Source organism: Aquarana catesbeiana, linkage group LG01 (genome assembly GCF_042186555.1).
Source record: "Aquarana catesbeiana isolate 2022-GZ linkage group LG01, ASM4218655v1, whole genome shotgun sequence".
Taxonomy (NCBI): Eukaryota; Metazoa; Chordata; class Amphibia; order Anura; family Ranidae; genus Aquarana; species Aquarana catesbeiana.
Window position 1 is genome coordinate 168,334,109 of NC_133324.1, and position 24,784 is coordinate 168,358,892.

At 40.9% G+C, this 24,784-nt stretch overlaps 1 protein-coding gene across 1 annotated transcript; it reads left to right on the forward strand.

Annotated features, from left to right (window-relative positions):
* The first annotated feature begins 8,130 nt into the window (after positions 1-8,130).
* RFESD (Rieske Fe-S domain containing) lies at positions 8,131-18,749 on the forward strand. Its single transcript, XM_073612294.1, has 4 exons — positions 8,131-8,258; positions 10,910-11,097; positions 11,264-11,298; positions 18,323-18,749. The coding sequence occupies exons 2-4, from the start codon at positions 10,920-10,922 to the stop codon at positions 18,596-18,598; spliced, it is 489 nt and encodes a 162-aa protein (XP_073468395.1). The 5' UTR covers positions 8,131-8,258; positions 10,910-10,919; the 3' UTR covers positions 18,599-18,749.
* Positions 18,750-24,784: the final 6,035 nt, after the last annotated feature.

Here is a 24,784-nt window from a genome sequence, read left to right on the forward strand (position 1 = left end):
GTACCTACAGGTAAGTCTAAAATAAGGCTTACCTGTAGGTACAGTGAATATTTCCTAAACTTGCACTGTTTAGGAGATATTCACACTGCATGCAACCAGTGATGTCAAGGACATATGTGCTCTGAAGGGACGGCATTCCCGTGCCCTCCTTTCAGAGCTCTATGCCACGTGGTGTGACTCCTGTGTGCATGCGTGGGAATGACGTCATTGCAGCTCGGCCACTCAGACGGCCGAGGAACTCAAAAGGAAGACCGGGTGAAGATGAAAGCCCTGTTAGCAGTAACATTGCGCCACTGGAGGGCTTCATTCTAAGGTAATTATTTCATAATGTGCTAGTAAGCGATGCATACTAGCACATTATGCCATTACCTTGCAGGGTTTAAAAAAAAAAGAAAAAAAAAAAAGAACTATCTGCTGCAGACCATGCTGGGATCTTTTTTGTGAGTCACACTGAATGTGAAAGAGCTGTGGCTGCATGTCTTGATCAGACAAAAACAAGAGAGGTGTAACTACAATCTAAAGGCTCGTACAAACGATAGGATAATCGAAAGTAAAATTTTGTACGATCGGCCGATTATCTGATCATTAGTATTGTGCTTTCAACAGCTGATTACAACTTTTCGATTTTCGTTTGTTTAGTAGTTTTCCCCTGAAAAAAAATCATAAGAACAAGACTACGCATGCTCGAAAAGAATACAATACAAAACAATTCAACACATTACATCACTTCTGAAGTTGTATTCTGTCATACAAGAATTTTCACAAGTTGAGTAACCTCTTCACTTTCGATATGAGACTAGCATGCTACAGAAAACTGACGATTATTTGTCCAATAATCTCATCGTATGTACCAGGCTTTACTGTGTAATAGAGATAATTCTCACAGGAGCTGATCTGTGAGGTGGACAGAGCAAAAAGCTTCCCTGTTGCAAGCAAGATAAACATTTTTCTATTCAACAGTATTACTCGTTTGATTTAGAAGTCTCTTTAGAAGTTGTTATACCTCTTTTGTGTACTGTCTGTGTTATCTTCTACTACAGAGCCAATCCAGTTTGTGCTGCAATCAGGTCATTGACAAATACTGAAACTTTTATCAGGATTATTATTTACATTTAGGAAAAATTTCTCCATAAAATTTTTGTTTTTAACCACTTGACCTCTGGAAGATTTACCCCCCTTCATGACTAGGACATTTTTTTGTGATACGGCACTGCATTACTTTAACTGACAATTGCATGGTCATGCAACACTACCTAAATTAAATTTATGTCATTAATACCCCACAAATAGAGCTTTCTTTTGAAGATATTTGATCGCCACTGGGTTTTTTTTTTTGCTATAAAAAAAAAAAATCGACAATTTTGAAGGGAAAAAATAATATTTTTTACATTCTGCTATAAAACATATCCAATAAAAAAATTTTAAGAAATGATATTTCTTCATAAATTTAGGCCAATATGTATTCTGCTACATGTTTTTGGTAAAACAAAAATCCCAATAAGCGCATATTGATTGGTTTGTGCAAAATTTATAACGTCTACAAACTATGAGATATATACTGGAATTTTTATTTATTTATTTTCTTATACTAGTAATGGTGGGGATAATGGTGGGACTGTGATGTTTCGGCTGACAGTCTGACACTAATTGACACTTTGTGGGAACCAGTGACACAGTGATCAATGCTAAAAATATGCACTGTAATATGCACTGTCACTGTACTGTTGACACCGGCTGGGAAGGGGGTTAAACATCTAAGGCAATCAAAGGGTTAACTGTGTGCGTAACCAGTGTTTTTGTGTACTATATGTGCTGTTTTTTACTAAGGAAAAAGATGGGTTTTCTTTCCCTGCTTTACCCATAACATCCCTGCTGACAGAACAGAGCTCTGCCTTGTTCACATAGGCAGAGCTCTGTTTTGTGTCTCTCCTCGCTGATCAGTGGGTACTGGCAGACATCCATTGGCCGCTCATCGGATTATGCTATGTCAAATCACAGCCCAGCCACAGGGCCAGTGGCATAGTGTGCCCCCCATTCAGAAGTGTACAGCTGTAAGTTGTTGTGAAGAGGAGCTTGGTATATGTATTTTCTTTTTGTTTTTTGTTTTGTTCATTACTTTTTTTTTGTTTTAATAGGTAAGGGTTCTTGTAGCTCCAGCTATATGTGGTTTGGTAAGACAGGCAGAACTCACATGAAAGGAGATCTTTCAAATAAGCTTATATTGGAATGTCAAATATAACTATTGTTTGTATTAACAATGTTGATATTATGAACTGAGTGTGACCATAGAAAAAAAAACAGCAAAAAAAAGCATCTGAAATGCACCTGGAAACGCATCAAAAACGCACCGGAACGTGTCAAAAATGTGTTAAAAACGCGCATGCATCAGGAACGGTTCTGGAGTATGTTTTTGTGGTGTGAACCAGCCCTCAAAGTATAACTAGAGGCAAAAAATGTTTTTAGTTTTGATAGATTGGAGAGGGATTAAATCACCTATTAAACTTTAATTGCTGTCTGTGCCCCCATTAAAGACAGTCCCCCTCTCTATTTGTCATGTCTACTATTGTCATTGAAAGTGAAAATAAAAGAAAATCCCAAACTTTGGGTTGTCCCCAAAAAAGAAATGGAGGGGAAACCTTCCAATGGGGACACTAGTTCTAGTGACCTGGGGGCCACAAGGAATTCCTTTAATTTTCAGTGATTTCCCCTCTCTTCCTGTTTGGCTATGGGACAGGAAGTGAAGAGAAATCTCTGCAATGGGACATAGATTGCGAAAAAAAATCTGACAGGGGTTATAACCCTCCCTTACTCTATCCAAAATGAAAAAAAAGTTTGGCCTATAGTTCTACTAGAAGTTATCATTCTATAGAGCAACAAGTGCAAGGAATGAGAAAGACAGGAACTAAAATTCTGTGTTTAAAGCCTAAAGCAAACCTGACAGACACTAAACTTTTTAGAGGTAAAATGTTTTGCCTGAGGGAAAATACAAGAAAATGCCAGCTATTACCTTTATTACCCAGAAAAAGCCTTTTTTGTGTGCCTCTATGATCCCTTTTTTTTACTAAGTGCTTGTATTTTATTCCTTTTGAAAAACATTTTGTGGTACATTTTTATTTCTGTAATAATTTTGGGTTTTCTAGAGCAAGACTTTTAGTGTCACATCAATTTATTTTTAAAATAGCATTTGGAGGGTTCAAATAGTTTTGTTCCCTGGTAGAACACAGTGTTCATTTGCTGGGTTAAGTCTCACCCACCTCTTTGATCATCTACAGGAAATGACAGATCAGTTGTTATTATTGTACTTACACTGCGAGGATATACTGTGTATTGCTCTCATTATATTCAATTTTCAGTACTTACTCCTCTGATGCACTCGATTATGTAGGTTTCATTGTAAGGTCCACAAAAGCTCATTACGAAGACAACAGATTTGATATCCATTAGCAATGTTACTCCATGGAAGATTTCATAAAAAAAGACCAAGGATAGGTTGGTTTTTATTTGCTATGTTTATACATATATGTTTCACAGGGAATACCATGACCATATAGAAGAACAAATAAGCCATCTAGAAGATACATTATCCTGATTCCTGATCCAAAGGCTGCATGACTAGCCTGTTCATGACAGCTTTTCATTGCCCTGGTGTTTTATAGCCACTAGAAAGTACAGCTTCAGAAGGAGAAGGAATGTGATTGGCCCTGGGTGCAAGTTTCTATCCTCCATAAAATAGAGGGACAGGGGATTATAGCGGTGCTAGAATAAAAGATGTGAAGATGAAAAGGAGATATAAAATTCCAAATATTTTATTTCACAATATTAAATACATAAAAAAGAGCAATAGAGTCATTGACAATCAAAAAAACCCCATATATATTGCGTGTGACCCAGATGCAGTAGGGTGGGCCAGGTGGAGACGGCCTACAAGGCAAAGGCTCGGTTTCCTACATGTTTCGCCAAGGCATTGGCTTCCTCAGGGAACAAGAGCTCTATTGCATTATAAAAGATCTATACATTGGGATACAGAAAACATCATGTAAACAAGCAGAAACGCTAGAAAAATGTACTATTATAAACATAATTGGATGTTGGAATATTATGGCTGGACAATCTCACACAAGGAGGTAACCCTAGGGTGGCCCCAGGATCCCAAACATACCTGAGCAATAGACACCCAGGGGAGGCGCGGCAAAGGACCCCCGGATGGGGGAAGGGCAGGCTGCACCGTGTTTGTGCCTGCAGGGGGCACACAGAAAACCTGGCAATTGAATATATTAAAGGTTAGGAATGAATAATGGGTGAAAAAATATATAGTAAGTGTGTATTAGACATTTGTATTGAAGAACAGAAAAGGTGATGCATTATACATCAGTTAAGTAGGGCAATCCTCCATATAAGTGTTACTAAACCCACCATACTCACTGTGGAACCTAAGGGGTTAATCCTCTGCATTGTGTAAAAAGGCTATTTGATCCTGCCTTCTCTGATCCTCCATTTCTTCCACTGTCCCCAATCCATCTCCTGATAGAACAGAGCCTTGGGGCAGTGGTGGCTGGTGCTCAAAATTTGGGGGGCGCGCAAACAAACTGAAAAAAAAAATAAAACCCATCAATTGCAGCTACTGTGCCCATCAAACGCAGCCACTGTGCCATCAAACGCAGCCACTGTGCCATCAAACGCAGCCACTGTGCCCATCAAGCGCAGCCACTGTGCCCATCAAACGCAGCCACTGTGCCATCAAACGCAACCACTGTCCCCATCAAGCGCAGCCACTGTGCCCATCAAGTGCAGCCACTGTGCCATCAAACGCAGCTACTGTACCCATCAATTGCTGCCAATGTACCCATCAATTGCCACTACTGTGCCCCATCCAATGCTGCCAGTGTGCCCATCAATTGCTGCTGCTGTGCCCCATCAAATGCTACCAGTGTGCCCATCAATTGCCGCTACTGTGCCCCATCAAATGCTGCCAGTGTGCATCGCCCGGCACTTACCTGTCTCGCCGCGGGTCAGTGGTGGTGTCCTGCACGCTTCTCAATGTCTTCTTCCGCCCTCTCTATCAGGCATCCAATCACAGCGCCTGACGTTTCAGCCAATCAGATGACAGGTAACAGACCCGAGCACCTGATTGACTGAGAGACGGTTGCCCGCTGTTCACCTTTTTGGGCACCTATTAGAGCCTATGGCTTTAATCAGGTGCTTCCAAAAAACACCCCAATGCATGAATCTATCTATGGTGATAGAGCGGTGCCAGGAGAGAGGGGGCGGCACTCCTGTGCCCTTTTTGGACGCACCGCCACTGCTTGGGGGCACTCTGCACATGCTCGGTTTGGTGTTTATTGCTAGAGAGCGTTTTTTTCTTGGGAGAGTGCATGTGAACAGCACAGGGCCAATCAGCACTGTCCAGACAGAGGGTGAGGGGTCCTGCAGTCTCATAGGACAGAGTAGAATGTAAACCAGTGGCAGCTCATCATTTAGGGGTGCACGGGCGAACCAATCAATGCACCCGGCCCCCTATTCTAAGGAATATTTTCTATTCTCACACTGATCTTTCTCCCGGCCAATCGGGAAGCGGGTGGTGAGAACCCTCACCCGATTGGTTGAAAAGACAGGCGATCCTATTGGATGCCTAGCAGTAGGAGAGAGGAGACGCATGGTGGAAGCCGCCCTGATGCAGAGGAGGAAGAGACGCCTGCCCGTTGCAGCACTGCCCGCTTCATCTCATGCAATAAGCTGCGCACACCTATGTCTCCTAGGCAAAGTGAACAGATAACCCTTGTAGTGGGGAACGGGACCTATTGCAAGGGTAAATTTTTTCCCTGGTGTTCAGCTTTAAAGTGTTACTAAACCCAGGACCCTGCACTATATCTGGTCTCCCTCAGTATACAAAACATGGAAATTAAATTATTTTAGTAAATATAAACTGCTAAATACCTTTTCTCATCAGCAGTATATAGTGACATATATGTCACTATGAGTGTCTGGTTAGCTTGTAGGAGGAGTTTTCATTCTACTCTGACTGTCCTATGAGGCTGCAGGACCCCCTGACCCTCTGTCTGGACAGTGCTGATTGGCCCTGTGCTGATCACATGCACCCTCCCAAGAAAGAAAAAACTCTCTAGCAATACACATCAAACTGAGCATGTGCAGAGTGTCTCCAAGGCTCTGTTCTATCAGAAGATGAATTGGGGACAGTAAAACAAGGGGAGGATCAGAGAAGACAGGATCAAACATGCGGAGTAAGTATAACAAACATGCTTTATTGCATATACAGACTGATTTTACTGTTGTGGGTTTAATAACACTTTAAGGGTACTTTTTTGCCCACAAATGTTTCAAGATCCCTTTTTAAAGCATGCACTATGCTCCACTGGATTTCCTATTGTTAGGCAAGTTACAAATCTGTGAATACTTATCCATGTGCCCTAAGAGTCGGTTCACACTGAGGCAGCACGACTTGCAGCGCGACTGCCTCAGGAGACCTGCACACGACAGCAGCGGCGACTTGCAAAACGACTTCTATATTGAAGTCAATGCAAGTCGCCTCAAGTCGCCCCCAAAGTAGTACAGGAACCTTTTTCTAAGTCAGAGCGACTTGAGTCGTACCTATTAGAACCATTGTACAGAACGGAACGCGACTTGTCAGGCGGCTAAGTCGCCTGACAAGTCGTCCCAGTGTGAACCGGCTCTAACAGCTACCACGTTACCTAAATATATCTATATACCTTGGGCGATAGGACCTCTCTGGTGAGGCATAAACACTTTGGATTTCTGGCTGCTAAATACTTTATACTTACATGAACTTAAATGAAGTTGTTAAAAAAAAAATATTTTTAAAGGCAGACACAGGCTTAAAAACATAATATAAAGAAAATTGCCACACTTCAAACTCTCTCAGTGTGTCTTTATTCATAGTGCTGCTATTAACTAGCTTGATAAGGTTTAGTAGCAGACATGAACTTTCATGGTCCAGACTCAGAGAAACCTATTATTTTATCACAGTCTCATATTACCCATGTATGCAGATAAATATACTGTTTGTTCCAGTCTTATGGGTATAATTATGAAGTAGTGAATCAATCATGGTCATTTCAAAACACAGACACCAACAGGGAAGGTTATATACTGTGTATAAATATATACACTGTATAATTACTTGGTTGCGCCCCCCCCCCCCCCCAATCTTCTGCAAAATATAATATTTTCCTTGTGATGTGATTCGCTGTGCTGTGAAGATCACATGCGATGTCTGTGCAATGCAAATTCAGCCATACAGATTGCATGGCTGAATTCGCTGTTCATTCGCACCAAAATGGTGCAGAGCCCTTTTTTTGTTCTGCACTGGAATCGGATCGCATGGGTGTTCACACTATGTGTTGCCACTGCTAGCTATCATCCAATTTAAATGAACACAGGGAATGGTTTATCAATTTATCTAAAAACAGAAAAAATTAAAGTTAAAATTTTTGAAATTGCACAAACATGTGGAACAACATCTGTGGTTTGTTGTTAATGTTTAGATACATTTTCATATCAGTACCTGGAAGGGTGAAGAAAGAGAGTGGGTAATGAGAAGAAGAGGAGATTGTCAGTTTAGATTTGGGCACCGTTCACACTTGGCGATTTTGAATCTCAGACAGAATCGCCGCAATTCTGTCTGCGATTCCAAATCACAATAAAAACGCACAACGCGTTTAATATTCATTCCTAATAGCACTTCAATTGTGGTGTGATTTTGCTGCATTTTTTAAACACTGGTTAAAAAATGTGCCTGAATCAGTGAAAAAATTGAAATCATGAGCTTCTTTGGAGTGTAGGGAGACCCATTCAAAATAAACAGTGGCAATACAAAAATGCACTACGAAAACACACAAAAAAAAAACATGATGCAGTGGCGTTGCTCCGGTGTGAACGGCATTCAGGTACAACATAGAGCTGTAAAAGTTGGGCTTCAGCTATGACAGTCCATTATTAGCAATCATACTAATATTTTGTGATGAGAGTTCAAAGGTTACCAAAGCCAAACACTTTCCCAAAATATATGAATGAGGGCTAAATGTACATTTTGGTTGTGTAACTTATCTCTGCCAAGATCCAGCATTTTGTGAAAGCTGTCCAGCAAGCAAAAAAAAAATAAATGCAGATTTCAGAGCCCTGCCCATGTTATCAGATGGGAGGAGTGAAAAGTAGCAAGGCACACACTGTGCTACTTCTAACACGCTTAGCACCAAGGGCCAGGAGCCGTCATCAGGACTTTAGTAAGTTATGGCACTCACACTGCACGTTTGTTTCTATAAGTTCATTTTCAATGTATATAATAAGGCAATGGATGCAGTATTTAGAAGAAAAGGAATGCAGTTATTATTTTTTAAATAATGAAATGAAATAATGAAATAAGAAATGTCTGTATCGCCCTGAAGTGGCCAATTAAGCTACATTTGAATATTCCAGTTGTCATTTGCTAGCGCAGGTTTAACTTTTTGCTTTAATTTTTATCATTTTATGCACACTTGTTAAAATGCATTTTTTACATGGAAATGCAGAATACAACGTATTCAATGTAGAATACAATGGTAGTGAAATAACAGTTACGATCTCTAATCAACTAAATGTTGACTAAACAGATACTAAATATGTGACACCTGCACCTGTGAAAAACTGGTACCCAAAATTGTCCAAATGTGACACTTAAAAAGCCTTTAAAGTTCATCAGTTTAGCATTAACTATGAATGATGATCATAGAACTATTACTTTCACTTTGACATGTGTGGCTATATCTAATATTTGTATGCATGCACACCCGAAATAAATTGAAATAAATATATTTCTAAAAGCGTCCTGCCTCCATATACACTATATTATCAAAAGTATTGGGACGCCTGCCTTTATGTGCACATGAACTTTAATGGCATCCCAGTCTTAGTCCGTAGGGTTCAATATTGAGTTGGCCTACCCTTTGCAGCTACAACAGCTTCAACTCTTCTAGGAAGACTGTCCACAAGGTTTAGGAGTGTGTCTATGGGAATGTTTGACCATTCTTCCAGAAGTGCATTTGTGAGGTCAGGCACTGATGTCAGATGAGAAGACCTGGCTCGCAGTCTCCGCTCTAATTCACCCCAAAGAAATTCTATCGGGTTGAGGTTAGGACTCTGTGCAGGCGAGTCAAGTTCCTGCACCCCACACTCAATATTGAACCCTACGGACTAAGACTGGGATGCCATTAAAATTTATGCACGCGTAAAGGCAGGTGTCCCAATACTTTTGATAAAATAGTGTATATGGAGGCAGGACGCTTTTAGAAATACAGTTATTTATTTGATTATACTTTAATTTTTACTTTACTAAATTACTATTACAAGGATGGTGACAAACTGTCCCTCTTACCCAGGAAAGGAAAGGGGTGGTCATGCGGGGGGGGGTGACACTTTTCCATACATGTAGGAGTGATTACCTTCACAAGGAAGCCGGCAGCCTGCAGAAAAAGGTATGCAAGCCCTTGATAATAGTTGTGGAAGCAAAAAGGTTAACCTGCTGGTGGCCCAGAATGTTAGGGAGGTCTCCTATTGTCAACACTTTCATGATTTAAAAAAATATCAAGATATTCACCAGTTCATGGAAGTGCGCCGAATACCATAAAATAAATAATCACACCCAAACCTATTTGTCCATGTGCTTCATGGACTGGATGAAATATATAGATATTACATTGATATAGAGTTCCACATGGGAATCCCTCCTAAAAAAACATTCATGCTAATTGCTAAAGTTTTACAATCACATCAAGGCCAGTTGGACTTAAAGTAGCTTTAGGGGTACTTTTCCTTGCTGTTTGTAGGGTCCAGGAAAGAAGTCTCTCTTCTCTATTCTACTCCACAAATTGCTGCTTGCTCCCCATATCTCACCTGTAAATATAAGAGACATTTTTGGTTCTATTAATATGACATAAGTGCAGCCTCTGATTCTTTGTGGTTGACAGCCAGGACAGATGTAAATTAAAGGAAGACTTCAGGCTGTCTGGTGGCAGCTGATAAAACTGAACTGCGTAATTTGATGTCCAGCCAGCAATGTGCTACATAACAACATATGTGAAAAAGTATCTTGATGGATATATCTTAGGTTTTTTTTTTTTTACTTTAATGTTAATGTTATTCATAATATAAAAAGTACATTTGTTGGTTTTCTGATTTTAGCATAAATAATATAAAAAAAGATCTGTGCTATGGTGCAATCTATAAGGTGAACGGTAGCTTACACATACAGACAGTATACATAATCCACATAAATAAATAAATATAAATGTGTACTGCCACTATAATTCAGAAGTATGGTGCAACAAAAACAGCAAATGTTCATCAGCAAAGAAAAACAATCGTGTAAAGAAAAAAAGAAGAAAAAAGTCCCAATCAAAAGATGAAAATGTGTGCAGAGATCATGAAGGGAAGATATGACACCTTCACACATATAAATAATCCTCAAATTGTGTTCAGAGTCCAGCCATCACCTCCCTGTGGGGTCAACTCTCACCGGAACCAATGGCTGCCATTACAACAGCATCTGCGCCGGTGACTTTAAGTCAGACATCCACGGCGTGTTTGAAAGCTTCGGCCAATTGCTGCATCAGAAAGCACCTGTCGATGGAGTAAGGCTGGGATAAATAAAGCTCACCAGGAGCCAGAAATAATCTCTAATAGTATAGTATTTGAATGTGAATCCATTAAATCTTTAAAAACATGTAAAAAATAGCAAATATCTTACCTAGAAAGCCGCTGTGTGACGTCAGCACCAGCAGCTCCGTCCTGATGCGTTTTGTCCAATAGGCCATTATCAAGGGGTCCTCTAGTGTTGATATCCACCATCTTTTTGTAGCCTCTCAAAATGTCTATGTCGCTGATATTTTTCTTGGTACAGCCTACAGGAAATGGGACAGAAGCAATCAGCAACTGAAGAGCCAGAGGAGATCGATGAAGGTGCTATATTGGTGGCAAAAGTAGAAGACTTCAAGACGTCTAAGAAACTTAGAACTACTGTGAATGATAGAGAAATTGTGGTATTTCATCACTTGGGCAAACACCACGCCTTAGATCTCCGCTGTTACCGTAAGCAATTTTAACATGTAAAGACTGTATAATATATACAATATATATATATATATATATATATATATATATATATATATATGTATATATATATAAAATACTGTATATACATAAACTAACTCTCAATGAAAATGAAGTATAACGTAATATGTTTTGTGTTTTGCAGATTCAGGAGGGCCATTACACCTTGGAGAGATTGAGGTAAGCTCTTTCCTTAAGCTATAGCCAAAGATATCCATCTTTGTTTCCAGCCATATGACTGCCATTTTTTTATATCTTGTTTGATTGAAAATAGCTCTTATTTTTTTAATATAATTATCCTTAAAGCAGAACTAAAGGTATTAATACTCACCTATCCAATGGCCCCTCATTGACATTAGCATCTTCTTCTGAGTGCTGATCTTCGGGCCACTTCATTGACTGGCACTGGATAATGCCACTCCTGTGCATACGCAAGAGCCAGTCATCCCAACACTCAGAGACCAGCATGGCACTGTAAGCTGAGCTGCACATGCACAGCTCAGTTTACAGTGGCAGAGAAGGCAGCGAGCAGGCAGGCCTGGGCATTTTATTGCAGAAGAGACATTGCATGTCTCTTCTGCAATAAAAGCCTACCTGCCCACTGTTTTTTACAGCGAAGCTTCAGTTCAGCTTTAACTTGGCATTTTAGCTCTGTGAAATGTACCTTATCAGTTTCTTTAATTCACTTCTAAGTTTGCCACCAACTTTAAATGGCATAGCTGCACCAGGCAATGAGTGCTCCAGTCTTAGTAAATCTCCCCCACTGACACTAACTTACACTGATATAACTTTTTTTTTTTAATCCTATTTAAAATGCACCAACAGGAACCTTTAACCCTAACTGTAACTCTAACCCTGACACTGACCTAGATCAAACCCAGATCTTGTTATTTTTCTTTATTATTTTTTATTACTTTACATTTTTCCCCTTTAGCAAGGAGGAAAAGATGCAATGGGGTTGATTTACTAAAGGCAAAGCGACTGTGCACTTTGCAAAATGCAGTTGTACTTTGCAAGAACAGTTACTCCAGAGCTTAATAAATGAGCAGAAGCGTTTCTGAGTTTTTTTTTATTTACCTTGCAAGTGATTAGGTATTTTTTGCAAAGTGAAGTTTTACCTCATTTGCTAAGCTTTGCAGCAACTGCACTTTGCAAAGTGTACAGTCTATTTGCCTTTAGTAAATCAACCCCAATGTATCTTTCTCTCCATTCAGAGGGGAAAGCACACACAGGGGTAGGAGTTGCATAGTGGCTGATCACTTTAATAGCTAATCAGAGGCTTTCACAGCAATCAGGTCATCATGAACCGTGCTTTCTGGTTCCAGATTGTTAGTAGCAACCCGGGGTTCTTGGTGAGCACAGCGCGCTTCCAGCACAAACACACATACACATATATGCGGCCCCAGGAAAGAAGACCCACTTCAGTGAGGCCGCATATATGTGTACAGTCAAGGGCAAGGAGTTAACCTAAGTAGCTTTAAAGAGATCCTGCCACCAGACCATTTATTTCATCAACAGTCTTCCCATATGTCCATTTACATAACAGGCCTTCTAACTCTTCTCAATGTTTCATAAACCTTTTTCCCCCTACATTTTAGTACATCTAGGAGGTTTGCTGTTGCCCCCTCTGACCCCGCTGTCCTAGTCATTTGCATTATGGTTAATAAGGGTCCTTAAAGTGATATTAAAGGCTTTAAAAAACATGTTATACATGCCTGCTTTGTGCAGCTGTTTTGCACAGAGCAGCCCCGATCCTCTTCTTGGGTCCCTCGCCAGCACTCTTGGCTTCTCCCTCCTGCTGAGTGCCCTCAGAGCAAGCAGCTTGCAATGGGGGCACCCAAGCAGGCACGTTCATGAGCCGGATCTGCAACTCGCCCCCCCCCCCACCCTTCTCATTGGCTCAATGGTTGTGATTTAAGCTTAAGCACTCATTGATCTCCCTGAATAAGGGGGATCGCTGGCTCTCTGGTAAGCCTCCTGTGTGGAATCTTTTGGGTGTCACTACTGTTATCTCTGGATTCATCCTTTCTTCACATTGGGCTGAAGGACTTTTTTTACTTTTATGATTGGTGTCTTCCCAATGAGTCACTGAGAGCTGTAGAAACTTCACGGAAAAATGGCAGCAGTGGGCAAATAGGCGTACCTGTACGTCCCCTTTAATTGGTGGGACTAGCGGCAAAATTGTCGCATTTTTTTTGTTTATAGCGCAAAAAATAAAAACCGCAGAGGTGAACAAATACCACCAAAAGAAAGCTTTATTTGTGGGAAAAAAAGGACGCCAATTTTGTTTGGGTGCAACGTCGCACGACCACGCAATTGTCAGTTAAAGTGGCGCTGTGCCGCGAATCGCATAAAGTTCTCTGGTCAGGAAGGGGGTAAATTCTTCTGGGGCTGAAGGGGGAAGGGACTGACTAGAGGAAGTGACGGATCGTCCTAGCTAATCGGAACACACGATCTGTCATTCCTCTCAGAACAGAACATGGATTTGTGTGTTTACACACACACTTCCGTGTTCTGTCTCTCGCGTTCGCTCATGGCCGGCGGTCATCGCGACCGTCGGCCACGAGCATCAGCACCCCCACTGTGCAGTGGGCGCGCGTCTGCTATCCCGATCCCCTGATCCGACGTAAAGTTACGACAGTTCGTGGGATCGAGCCAACATGCTGCAGTAAAATGATGGAGGCTGGTCGGCAAGCGGCCACTTAAACAAACTTAGTTTCTGCGTCCCTGGCCCTTTGGATATTATATATCAAGAATTAAGTCCCATACACTCTATTAGATTTTCTGTAGATTTTTGTCTTCAGATTTACCAAAACCATGTAGTGCAAGTGCCTGCCTGATTGCATACAAATTGAAACTCTTAAGGTTTGACCTCATATTATATGCTTTTTGGTAATTCTGAAGACAAAAATCTGCAGAAAATCTAATAGTGTGTATGGGGCTTTAGATGTAGCCTAGCTGAACCAATGTAAAATTAAAAAAATAAAAATAAAATTTGAGTTCAGCTTTAATCATTTAGACCAAAACCCAATGACCAAGAAAACAGGGACCCATAGCCATTTATAGATTGTAGGTCAGAGGGAAGACAAATAAAGTTTATTTATCACTTTCATGAAATATCTACAATGATCCTAGTATATTGATTGATCTCTGGGTGAGAGATTGGACACTTTTAAGGAGTGATTGCATAACCTCAAACATTTGTGAGATATCACTTAGGAAATGCAATGTGTTAAGGGAGGTGTTATGATAGAGAACTTAGCGGGAAGAACACACCGTGTTATCTCGCAGTGCAGGCTCCATAGATGTTGATATCTTGTGTATTATCAATAACAGCATACCTAGAATGAGCTTACCCTGCCAAATACATTGGGGCAATACTAGAACAGCATGACATTTACTACTAATGACATGTGCATGTCAGATTTAAATAGCATCAGAGTAAGATTTGTCTTAGGTTGCTTTGTATTTAACTTTACAATATATTCACCACTATAGTAATTTCCTGTAAGAACCAGCTACAACATTGAAAAAGAGGGAAAATTGTTATTTTCTACATAAAGACAGGGCACACTTTTAGAACAAAGTAGCTGTGTTTAGAGAATGTGACAGAACTGTATATAATACACTCTGGAGCAACCTTTCTCAACCTTTTCAACACAGAGGGACCCTTGAAAAAAATGTCTCAGGGAACCCCTGCTAAAAATGACTATATTTACAACTCATGATACATTAGTGGGATGGTCAGTGAGAAGAATGCTCCTTACACCCGTGGTCGTTGGGAAAAATTATCCCCTTACTGATAGGTAAAAATATTAATTATTTCAGTGGTAACTTATCTGAGAGGCAGAGATTGCTCATTGCTCAATTGCCCCTAGAAAGCACTCTAGAGGAACTCTGGGGTTCCATGGAGCCCTGGTTGAGAAACCCTGCTCTGGAGGAATGCATATACACTGCAATCTAAAGAAATGCAAGGTCATCAGCAGGGCTGGTGCAAGGATTTTTGACACCCTAGGCGAAACCTCATTTTGCCGCCCTCCCTTGGCTCCACCCCCTTTTCCCTGCCCATGTAAACGCCACCTATTTAATGAAGCACCCATCAAATGCAGCCCACCAGCACCCATCAAATGCAGCCTCATCAGCACCCATCAAATGCAGCCTCATCAGCACCCATCAAATGCAGCCTCACCAGAGCCCATCAAATGCAGCATTACCAGAGCCCATCAAATGCAGCATCACCAGAGCCCATCAAATGCAGCATCACCAGAGCCCATCAAATGCAGCATCACCAGAGCCCATCAAATGCAGCATCACCAGCACCCATCAAATGCAGCATCACCAGCACCCATCAATACAGCCTCAACAGCGCCCATCAATGTAGCCTCACCAGCGCCAATCAATGCAGCCTCACCAGCGCCCATCAAATGCAGCCTCACCAACACCCATCAATTTAGCTTCACCAGTGCCCATCAAATGCAGCCTCACCAGTGCCAATCAAATGCAGCCTCACCAACGCCCATCAATGCAGCCTCACCAGCGCCCATCAATGCAGCCTTACCAGTGCCAATCAATACAGCCTCACCAGCGCCCATCAAATGCAGCCTCACCAACACCCATCAAATGTAGCCTCACCAGAGCCCATCAAATGCAGCATCACTAGTGCTCATCAAATGTAGCCTCACCAGCACCCAAATGCAGTCTACCAGTGCCCATCAATGAAAATTGCTTACATTCATTTGAGAATCGGGGCACAGGCACAGACCTCCACTGCGCCTCTGACACTATGTGTGAACAGAGCGGCGGCTGCCTGCTGATGCTGAGACTTAGTTGCTTGCTGCAGAGAGCAGAGTAGGAACACCAGTGGCCAGACGCCCTAGGCGGCTGCCTAGTTTGCCTAGTGGTAGCACAGGCCCTGGTCATCAGTTTTAGATAACATCTCCAATGATGCTCACTAGTAATGTATACTAAACTCTACAAAAAAACTTAAAGACTTCTGCCATTTATTTTTTTTACTGTTGATTAAACGCAGAAGCGTTAAAACCCTGGTTTGATTTTATTGCTGTCTGTGACCCTATTAGGGACATTCTTGTTTATTTTTTGTCCTGGTGATCACTATCAACACAGAAGTGAGGGAGAATATTTTATTTTACCTCTCAGAGAGGAGTTGAAATGAAATCTTCCAATGAAGACACCCATTTCAATGATAACAGTTAAAAGTAGAGCTGTCCTTTTACTTCGGGTTGCCTTCTGCTAAAATCCTGTTGTTTCTCTGGTGGTGGCCACTAGGGGCGTGCTCGTGCACCCGCAGCTCGCCCCCAGAGCTGATGCGAGTGCCCAGCGGTCTCCATGACCGCCAGGCTCCTGCGATTGCTTGTAGCACGGCGAGAACCGGGATCTCTGTGTGTAAACACAGAGATCCCATTCTCTGAGGGGAGAAGTGACAGATCGTCTGTTCATACTAAGTATGAACAGCGATCTGTCATCTCCCCTAGTCAGTCACCTCCCCCCTTCAGATAGAACACACACTAGGGAACACAATTAACCCCTTGATCGCCCCCTAGTGTTAACCCCTACACTGTCAGTGACATTTTTACAGTAATCAATGCATTTTTATAGCACTGATGTATAAATGCCAATGGTCCCAAAAATGTGTCAAAATTGTCCGATGTGTCCGCCATAATGTCGCAGTCACGATAAAAATTGCAGATCGCCGCCATTACTAGTAAAAAAAAATAATAATAATAAAAATGCTATAAATCTATAAATCTATTTTGTCATCTATAAATGACAATGACCCAAAACACATGGCCAAGGCAACAAAGGAGTGGCTCAAGAATAAGCACATTGAGGTCCTGGAGTAGCCAGTCTGCAGACCTTAATCCCATAGAAAATATGTGGAGGGAGTCGAAGGTTCGAATTACGAAAAGTCAGCCTTAAAACCCTAATCACTTGGATAGGATCGGCAAAAAGGAATGGGACAAAATCCCTCCTGAGATGTGTGCAAACTTGGTGGCCATCTACAAGAAACGTCTGACCTCTGTAATTGTCAACAAGGGTTTTGCCACCAAGTACTAAGTAATGTTTTGTAAAGGGGTCAAATACTTATTTCACTCATTAAAATGCAAATAGATTTATAGCTTTTTTTAAATGCATTTTTCTGGATATTTTTGTTATTCTATCTCTCACTATTACAATAAACCTACTATTAAAATTATAGACTGATCATTTCTTTGCAAAGGTACAAAATCAGCAGGGGATCAAATACTTTTTTTCCCTCACTGTATACGTTATCTGGCTCTTCTGAGTATGGAGCATGCATGTGTGCCACCGGTGGTTTTCTCCCGCTGTGATCCTGAGACAAAGAGGCAGAACGGCAGTCTGCCTATGTAAACAAGGCAGATCGCTGTTCTGTCAGTAGGGAAGGCATGCATCCTGTGTTTCTGCAAAGCAGGGACATGGATCCATGCCTTCCCTTAGTAAAAGCACCTCCCACACTGTAGAAAAATACAGGCTAGGCACACAGTTAACACTTTGATCACCCCTGATGTTTACCCATTCCAGGCCAGTGTCATTAGTACAGTGGCAGTGCATATATTTTAGCACAGATCACTGTATTAGTGTCACTGGTCCCCAAAAAGTGTCAAAAGTGTCAGTTAGTGTCTGAATGTCTGCTGCAATATCGCAGTCCCGCTATAAGTCGCTGATCACCACCATTACTAGTAAAATAAATAAAAATAAATAACAGTATCCCATAGTTTTTTAGACGCTATAACTTTTGAGCAAACCAATCAATATAAGTTTATTAGGATTTTTTTTACCAAAAATATGTAGCAGAATACATATTGACCTAATTTTATGAAGAATTTAGATTTTTTACATTTTTTTAATTGGATATGTTTTATAGCAGAAAGTAGAAAATGTATTTTTTTGTTTCTTGTCAGTCTTTTTTAGTTTATAGCGCAAAAAATAAAAAGTGTAGAGATGATCAAAATACCACCAAAAAAAAAAGGTCTATTTGTGGGAAAAAAGGACATCAATTTTATTTGGGTGCATCGTTGCATGTCCGCGCAATTGTCAGTTAAAGTAATGCAGTGCCGTTATTGCAAGAAATGGCTTGGTCATGAAAGGGGGTAAATCTTCCAGAGGTCAAGTGGTTAATAAATAATTTTTTAAGGATTGACACCCTGTCTCTGTTTGTTTTCAGGATATCGATGGACGGGCTTGTGTTATTTGTCCTTGGCACAAATTTAAAATAGTTTTGGAAAGTGGTGAAGGCCTTTATCAAGGAGTTGACCCCCGTGAGCCCAAAAGAACCAAAAAATGGTTCTCTAAAGGAGTGAAGCAGCGGACTCACAAAGTGACTGTCAGAAATGGTGGTGTCTATGTTACTCTATCAGATACTAGCACTATGTGGTGTGACTCTGATACCTATGCAAAAGAGAAGTTTATTGACCAGCCTTGCCCAGATCCAGTAACATAAGCTTGTATTTACAATTGCCATTGTTATTTTTCTTGTATTTATTCTGTTTGTGATCCTTTTATATTCAGAGGTTCTAACCCAGTATATGTGCTGATATTCAGAGGTTCACATGCATCATTCCAAATATATAAAAAAGAATAATACAATTTTATTCCAGGTTTGTTATTTTATCCTGATGTGTGCTACTCACCTATGACTTGCCCAGTTTCTAGTCTCCCTCTCCTGGCCTTTAGGCTCGGTTCGCACTTGTGCAATCCCTGCGAATCCACTGTGGGTTTCCGCATCGCACCCCACTCGCATGGCAGTTCACACTGTGGTATGCCAACTGTGGGGAGTGTCAGGGTCCTGGACGAGTTTGGTCCGATTGCGATATCAGCCATACTATCTGTATGGCTGAAATCGCATTGAACGAACATCGCATGTGATTTGCACTGCAGTGCGGTGCAAATCACATGAGATCTCGCAGAGAGCAGTAGTGTGAATCGGCACTTATAGTAAAGCTGTCTTCTGGCTGTCATGTTGATCTTTATCTTCAATACTTTGAGTCACTGACAAATATGCTGAAGATATTTAATATTTACCAATCCTGCTGCTTGTGCCGCTGATGCCTCTGTATTTGAAGTATCTTACAAAGGCAACGTTTCTGGCATGTTGTTGCTTCTCCTGCTACCCCTACATCACTTCTGTGTCTAGTAGTATGGTAGGGGTTGGTGGGAAGAACAACAACATGTGGTGGGGGGGCTAGGAATCTGACACCCCCCAGAAGATTCTGCAAACAATGGTTTCCCAGCACCGTGGGCTGAGGTAAGTATTAAATATATTTTTTGCATGGACTTATTTTTACTTTTTATTTTAGCAACAGACTGGCTTTAAGGTGTATCTAAACCCAAAAAGTAGTAGTGTACCAGCTCTTAGACCCCTTCCACACTGAGCCACCCCGGGCGTCGGTGGTAAAGCAGCACTATTTTTAGCGCCACTTTACCGCCATTTTAGCGGCGTTATTTGGCCGCTAGCGGGGCTATTTTAACCCCACGCTAGTGGCTGAAAAGGGGTTAAATCCGACTTCAAAACGCTGTTTTGTTTTCAATAATGGGCAAGAGCGGTGAAGGAGCGGTATAGGAGCGGTGAATACACCGCTCCTATACCGCTCCTCCACTGCTCCTGCCCATTGAAAACAATGGGGCAGTGCTGCCATACCGCCGGCAAAGCGATGCTGCAGAGGCGTTTTGCGGGCGGATTTAATCCCGCCGTAAAGAAGCTGCTGGCAGGACTTTTTGTGACGCCCTGCCAGCGCAGCGCCCCAGTGTGAAAGCACTTGGGCTTTCACACTGGGTTTGCAGCTGAGGCTTTTTTCAGGCGCTATTTTTAGCGCTGTAGTGCCTGAAAAACGCCTCCAGTGTGAAAGGGGTTTTAGGTGTAGTGACTGCTTCTGGGATGGATCAGAGCGATTCACTGTGCAGGTGCTGACCAATCAGAATCACTGATCCATCCTGGAATCACTGCACAGAGAAGAGGCTGAAGAGCGGGGATTTCAATTCCAGACTGCTGGACCGGCTGCATAGGTCTTGAAAGCTACGCATCCTCGGAGGCAAGTACAGTGTTGACCGGGAGTTGTGGAGAGGGTGTATGATGTTAGTTCACCTTTAATTTTTTTATGAAAAGGTGAATTAACACGTAAAGAGATATTTAAACCCAAAAGTGAATATTTATTATCTTACAGCTTACCAATTCTTTCCTTCCAAATTCCTTTTTTAGGATTTCTTTCTTCTATTTTCAGTCTGTTTTTCAAAAGAACAAGCTCTCCGGCAGAATGTTTAAGAGATGAGGCAAACAATTTAACACTGGCAGGGGTGCTTACAATGATCAGCTTTTATTTAGTTATGAAAAACATTATGCCGGTACTACACACCAGTGTCTCTACCTGGAGCTTTCCCAGGCACCACGGAGCTCTGCTGGAGAGGATGTGGGGCCACAGCCACGCATGCACACATATGGTGTCTATGTCCCCTCATTCACCCATTCTGGCCATCTGTACTGCACTGGATTAACGTAATACAAGGTTTTCCTGTCTCCAATGACCCTTGGGTCCTGTTGTTCCACTGTACAGGTGAACCAGGAGGCTGATAAAAAAAATCCATCACCCCACATTTACTGAACTCTGCAAAAATGCTCATTCTGAATTTCTGGAAACATTCTAACATAACATAAGTCGTAGACCGTATTTACTACATGGAAGATCTTACATATCATATCAGAAACCAATCTGCCATCTCTAATAAAATATGGGCCTGGTGGTTCGCCTTTAAGTTCTCTGCTGCCTTTTCAGAAATTATGTCTAAACCCGACTAAAAAACACTCAACATATCAAACATTTACTGTTATAGATTTTTTATAGTTTATACAAATATGAGGTAACAAAAAATGAAAAACTTTATCCCAAAACACTGTTTGCAGTGACTTCTTATAAAGTGTCAGCTTCAATTTGCAGTGCATCCAGAAAGTATTCACAGAGCTTCACTTTGTCCACGTTTTATTATGTTACAGCCTTTTTCCAAAATGGATTAAATTCATTCTTTTCCTCAAAATTCTACAAACAATATCCCATAATGACAACATGAAAGAAGTTTGTTTGAAATATTTTCAAATTTAATAAAAATAAAATACAAAAAAAATGCACATGTACATAAGTATTCACAGTTGGGCAGTTTCTCCCATTCTTTTTTACAGGACCTCTCAAGCTCCATCAGGTTGGATGGGGAGCGTCGGTGCACAGCCATTATAAGATCTCTCCAGAGATGTTCAATCGGGTTCAAGTCTGGGCTCTGGCTGGGCAACTCAAGGACATTCACAGAGTTGTTCTGTACCCACTCCTTTGTTATCTTGGCTGTTTGCTTAGGGTCATTGTCCTGTTGGAAGATGAACCTTCACCCCATTTTGAGTTCCAGAGCGCTCTGGAGCAGGTTTTTATCAAGGATGTCTCTGTACATTGCTGCATTCATCTTTTCCTCGATCCTGACTAGTCTCCCAATTGCTGCTGCTGAAAAACATCCCCACAGGATGACGCTGCCACCACCATGCTTCACTGTAGGGATGGTATTGGACAGGTGATGAGACTTGTCTGGTTTCCTCCAGACATGATGCTTGCCATTCAGGCCAAAGTGTTCAATCTTTGTTTCATCAGACTAGAGAATTTTGTTTCTCATGGTATGAGAGTCCATCAGGTGCCTTTTGGTACACTCCAGGAGGGCTGTCATGTCCCTTTTACCAAGGAGTGGCTTCCGTCTTGCCACTCTACCAAACAGGCCTGATTGGTGCAGTGCTGCAGAGAGGGTTATTCTTCTGAAAGGTTCTCCTCTCTCCACAGAGAAATGCTGGAGCTCTGTCAGAGTGACCCTTGGGTTCTTGGTCACCTCCCTGACTTAGGCTGGGTTCACACTATTACGAATTGGATGCGGATTTCCCCGCATCCACTTCACATATCAGGAAATTGTGACCGGCTCTCTATAGAGCCAGTTCACACATCTCCGGAGCAACTCCAGTGCGATTTGCATAAGAGTACTGTGAGTCTTCTGGTCCGTTTCAGGTCTGAATTCAACAAAAAATTTGGGCTGTGAGTTGCTCCGAGCTGCAGTGTGAACCCAGACTAAGGCCCTTCTCCCCCGAACGCTCAGTTTGGCCGTGTGGCACGCTCTAGGAAGACTCCCGGTGGTTCCAAACATCTTCCATGGATGATGGAGGCCACTGTGCTCATTGGGACCTTCAATGCTGCAGAAATGTTTCTGTACCCTTCCCCAAATCTGTGCCTCAATACAATCCTATCTCGGAGGTCTACAGACAATTCCTTGGACTTCATGGCTTGGTTTGTGCTCTGACATGCAATGTTAACTGTAGGACCTTATATAGACAGGTGTGTGCCTTTTCAAATCATGTCCAATCAACTAAATTTACCACAGGTGGACTCCAATCAAGCTGTGGAAATATCTCAAGGATGATCAGTGGAAAGCGAATGCACATGAGCTCAATTTTGAGTGTCATGGTAAAGGTTGTAAATACTTATGTACATGTGGTATATATATATATATATATATATATATATATATATATATATATATATATATATATATATATATTTTTTTTTTTATAAATTTGTATAGATTGCAAACAAACTTCTTTCACATTGTCTTTATGGGGTATTGTTTGTAGAATTTTAAGGAAAATAATGAATTTAATCCATTTTGGAATAAGGCTGTAACATAACATAAATGTGGCAAAAGTGAAGCGCTGTGAATACTTTCCGGAAGCACTGTAAATCTGCTAGTACATATAACACTCCCCTCCCCCCAGACTGACAAGGCTTCTGTCTAAAGGTGCCCCCTGTGTTTGTTCATCCAGAGTGGGGGCACTCTAATACAGGAGGTGTGTTACTGGCCAGATCACCAGGTGAAAACAGAGGGAAAAAAGCCTAAAAAAAGAAAACTGCTGCAGCCACCACGTCTAATGTTTGGTAAGCTGCAAGATATCACATTTTTGGTTCTGGGTTTAATACTGCTTTAAATGGTCGTTTAGGTCTAGGGCACAGGAAAAGTGCTCTGGCAGTGGACTGTCCCTCAGCTCTTGTATCCAGTGCAGGGCTATGGGCCCCACATCAACCTTGATGATGTTAGTAAGGCTGTGGGGACTTGCCTTTCAGAGCAGAGGATCCCGCTGAAGCAAAACATTAGGTTCTGTAATTAAAACAGTTTTTCCTGATCCCTTAGATGTAAACGAGCATTTAACCCTTGCGGTGCAGAGGCAGCCCCACTGCACAGGAGGATATTTACTTTCTCCTGAATTCAGCTTTTAGGCTGCATTCGCACCTGAGCATAGCATCTTTGAGCGCATTTTGGCGCATTTTTGCACGTTTGTATGTAATGTTTTTGGGCTTTGGCGTTTTTTATTAGCCAGCAGAGAAAACTATTACCTAGCAACAAATGATGCAACAGATATTTCAGCTTTTTTAGCTTTTCCATTAGCTGTTATTTCTTCTTTTATTATTATTCATTTATTATCATTTGTTTTTTCGTTAGGGTAAGGGGTTCGAGTTCAGTTTAGGTTAGGATTAGGAGTTGGGGTTAGGGTTATTTATTATTATTATTTGATTTATTTTTTATTTATTTTTTTATTATTATTATACAAATAATAATAAATGCATAAATAAATGTAAAATAAATACACAAATAAATAAAAATCATAAATAAAAAATAAATAAATTCAATAAATGAATAAATAAATTAATACTAAGTAACAATAAATAAATAATTAACCCTTAACTTTAACCCCTACCCCTTACAAAATAAAATAATAAATAATTAAATAACTAAACACCCTAACTCTAACACAAAAAAAGTATTATTAATATTATTATTATTAATAATGTATTTTTTTGTTCGAGTTTGGGTGTTGTTATTTTATTATTATTGTTGTTATTAATAATAATAATAATGTATTTAAATTTGCTTAAGGTTAGAGGTTTATTATTATTTATTAATGTATTATTACATATTATTCATTTATTTTACTTATTTATGATGATTTTTAGTTATTTGTGTATTTATTTTACATTTATTTATTCATATATTATTACTAATTTATTTTTACTTTTTTAAATTTGAGCAGAAAATCGCGCAAAAACGCGCAAATGGTGCTTTCTGTTTATTTCTATGGGAATACAAATGCCCCAAAAATGCCCAAATCTTCCCGATTTGAGTGACAAAAAAAGCTCCAGAACTTGTTTGAGCTTCATCTCCATAAAGAATAATAGATTTTTTCTCCTCCAGCCTTTTTGAGCTTCAAGCAGATAATCGCTGAGGTGTGAATGGGGCCCAAGTCCCATGTAAACATGCAGAAGTTATATCATCATGATGGCCAAAGATCCAAGACCCGGACGAAACTGGTTAGAAGATGTGGGAGCTCACGGATGTCGCATTACTGGAGCAGAAATCAGTATAGTTCTGCTCAGGGCATTTTTCTCAAACAATAGGTACTGGAACTCAACCACGACCCCCCAAAACCCCTCCACCCACACACACCCTCCAAATCACATCAAATAGTGGGTGTGGTCAGTCAAATTTCACGAACAGTAGAAGGGTCTTAAATGGGGCATTAAATACCAGGATTGCATTACATACAGAGTGCCGAGTTCATGGG

Bases quoted from the DNA above. Each gene is read 5' to 3' on its own strand.
- RFESD (XM_073612294.1), top strand. From the start codon at position 10,920: ATGGGACAGAAGCAATCAGCAACTGAAGAGCCAGAGGAGATCGATGAA. The intron at 11,098-11,263 runs GTAAGCAATTTT...TGTGTTTTGCAG, and splicing joins CTTAGATCTCCGCTGTTACC to ATTCAGGAGGGCCATTACAC. The intron at 11,299-18,322 runs GTAAGCTCTTTC...GTTTGTTTTCAG, and splicing joins TACACCTTGGAGAGATTGAG to GATATCGATGGACGGGCTTG.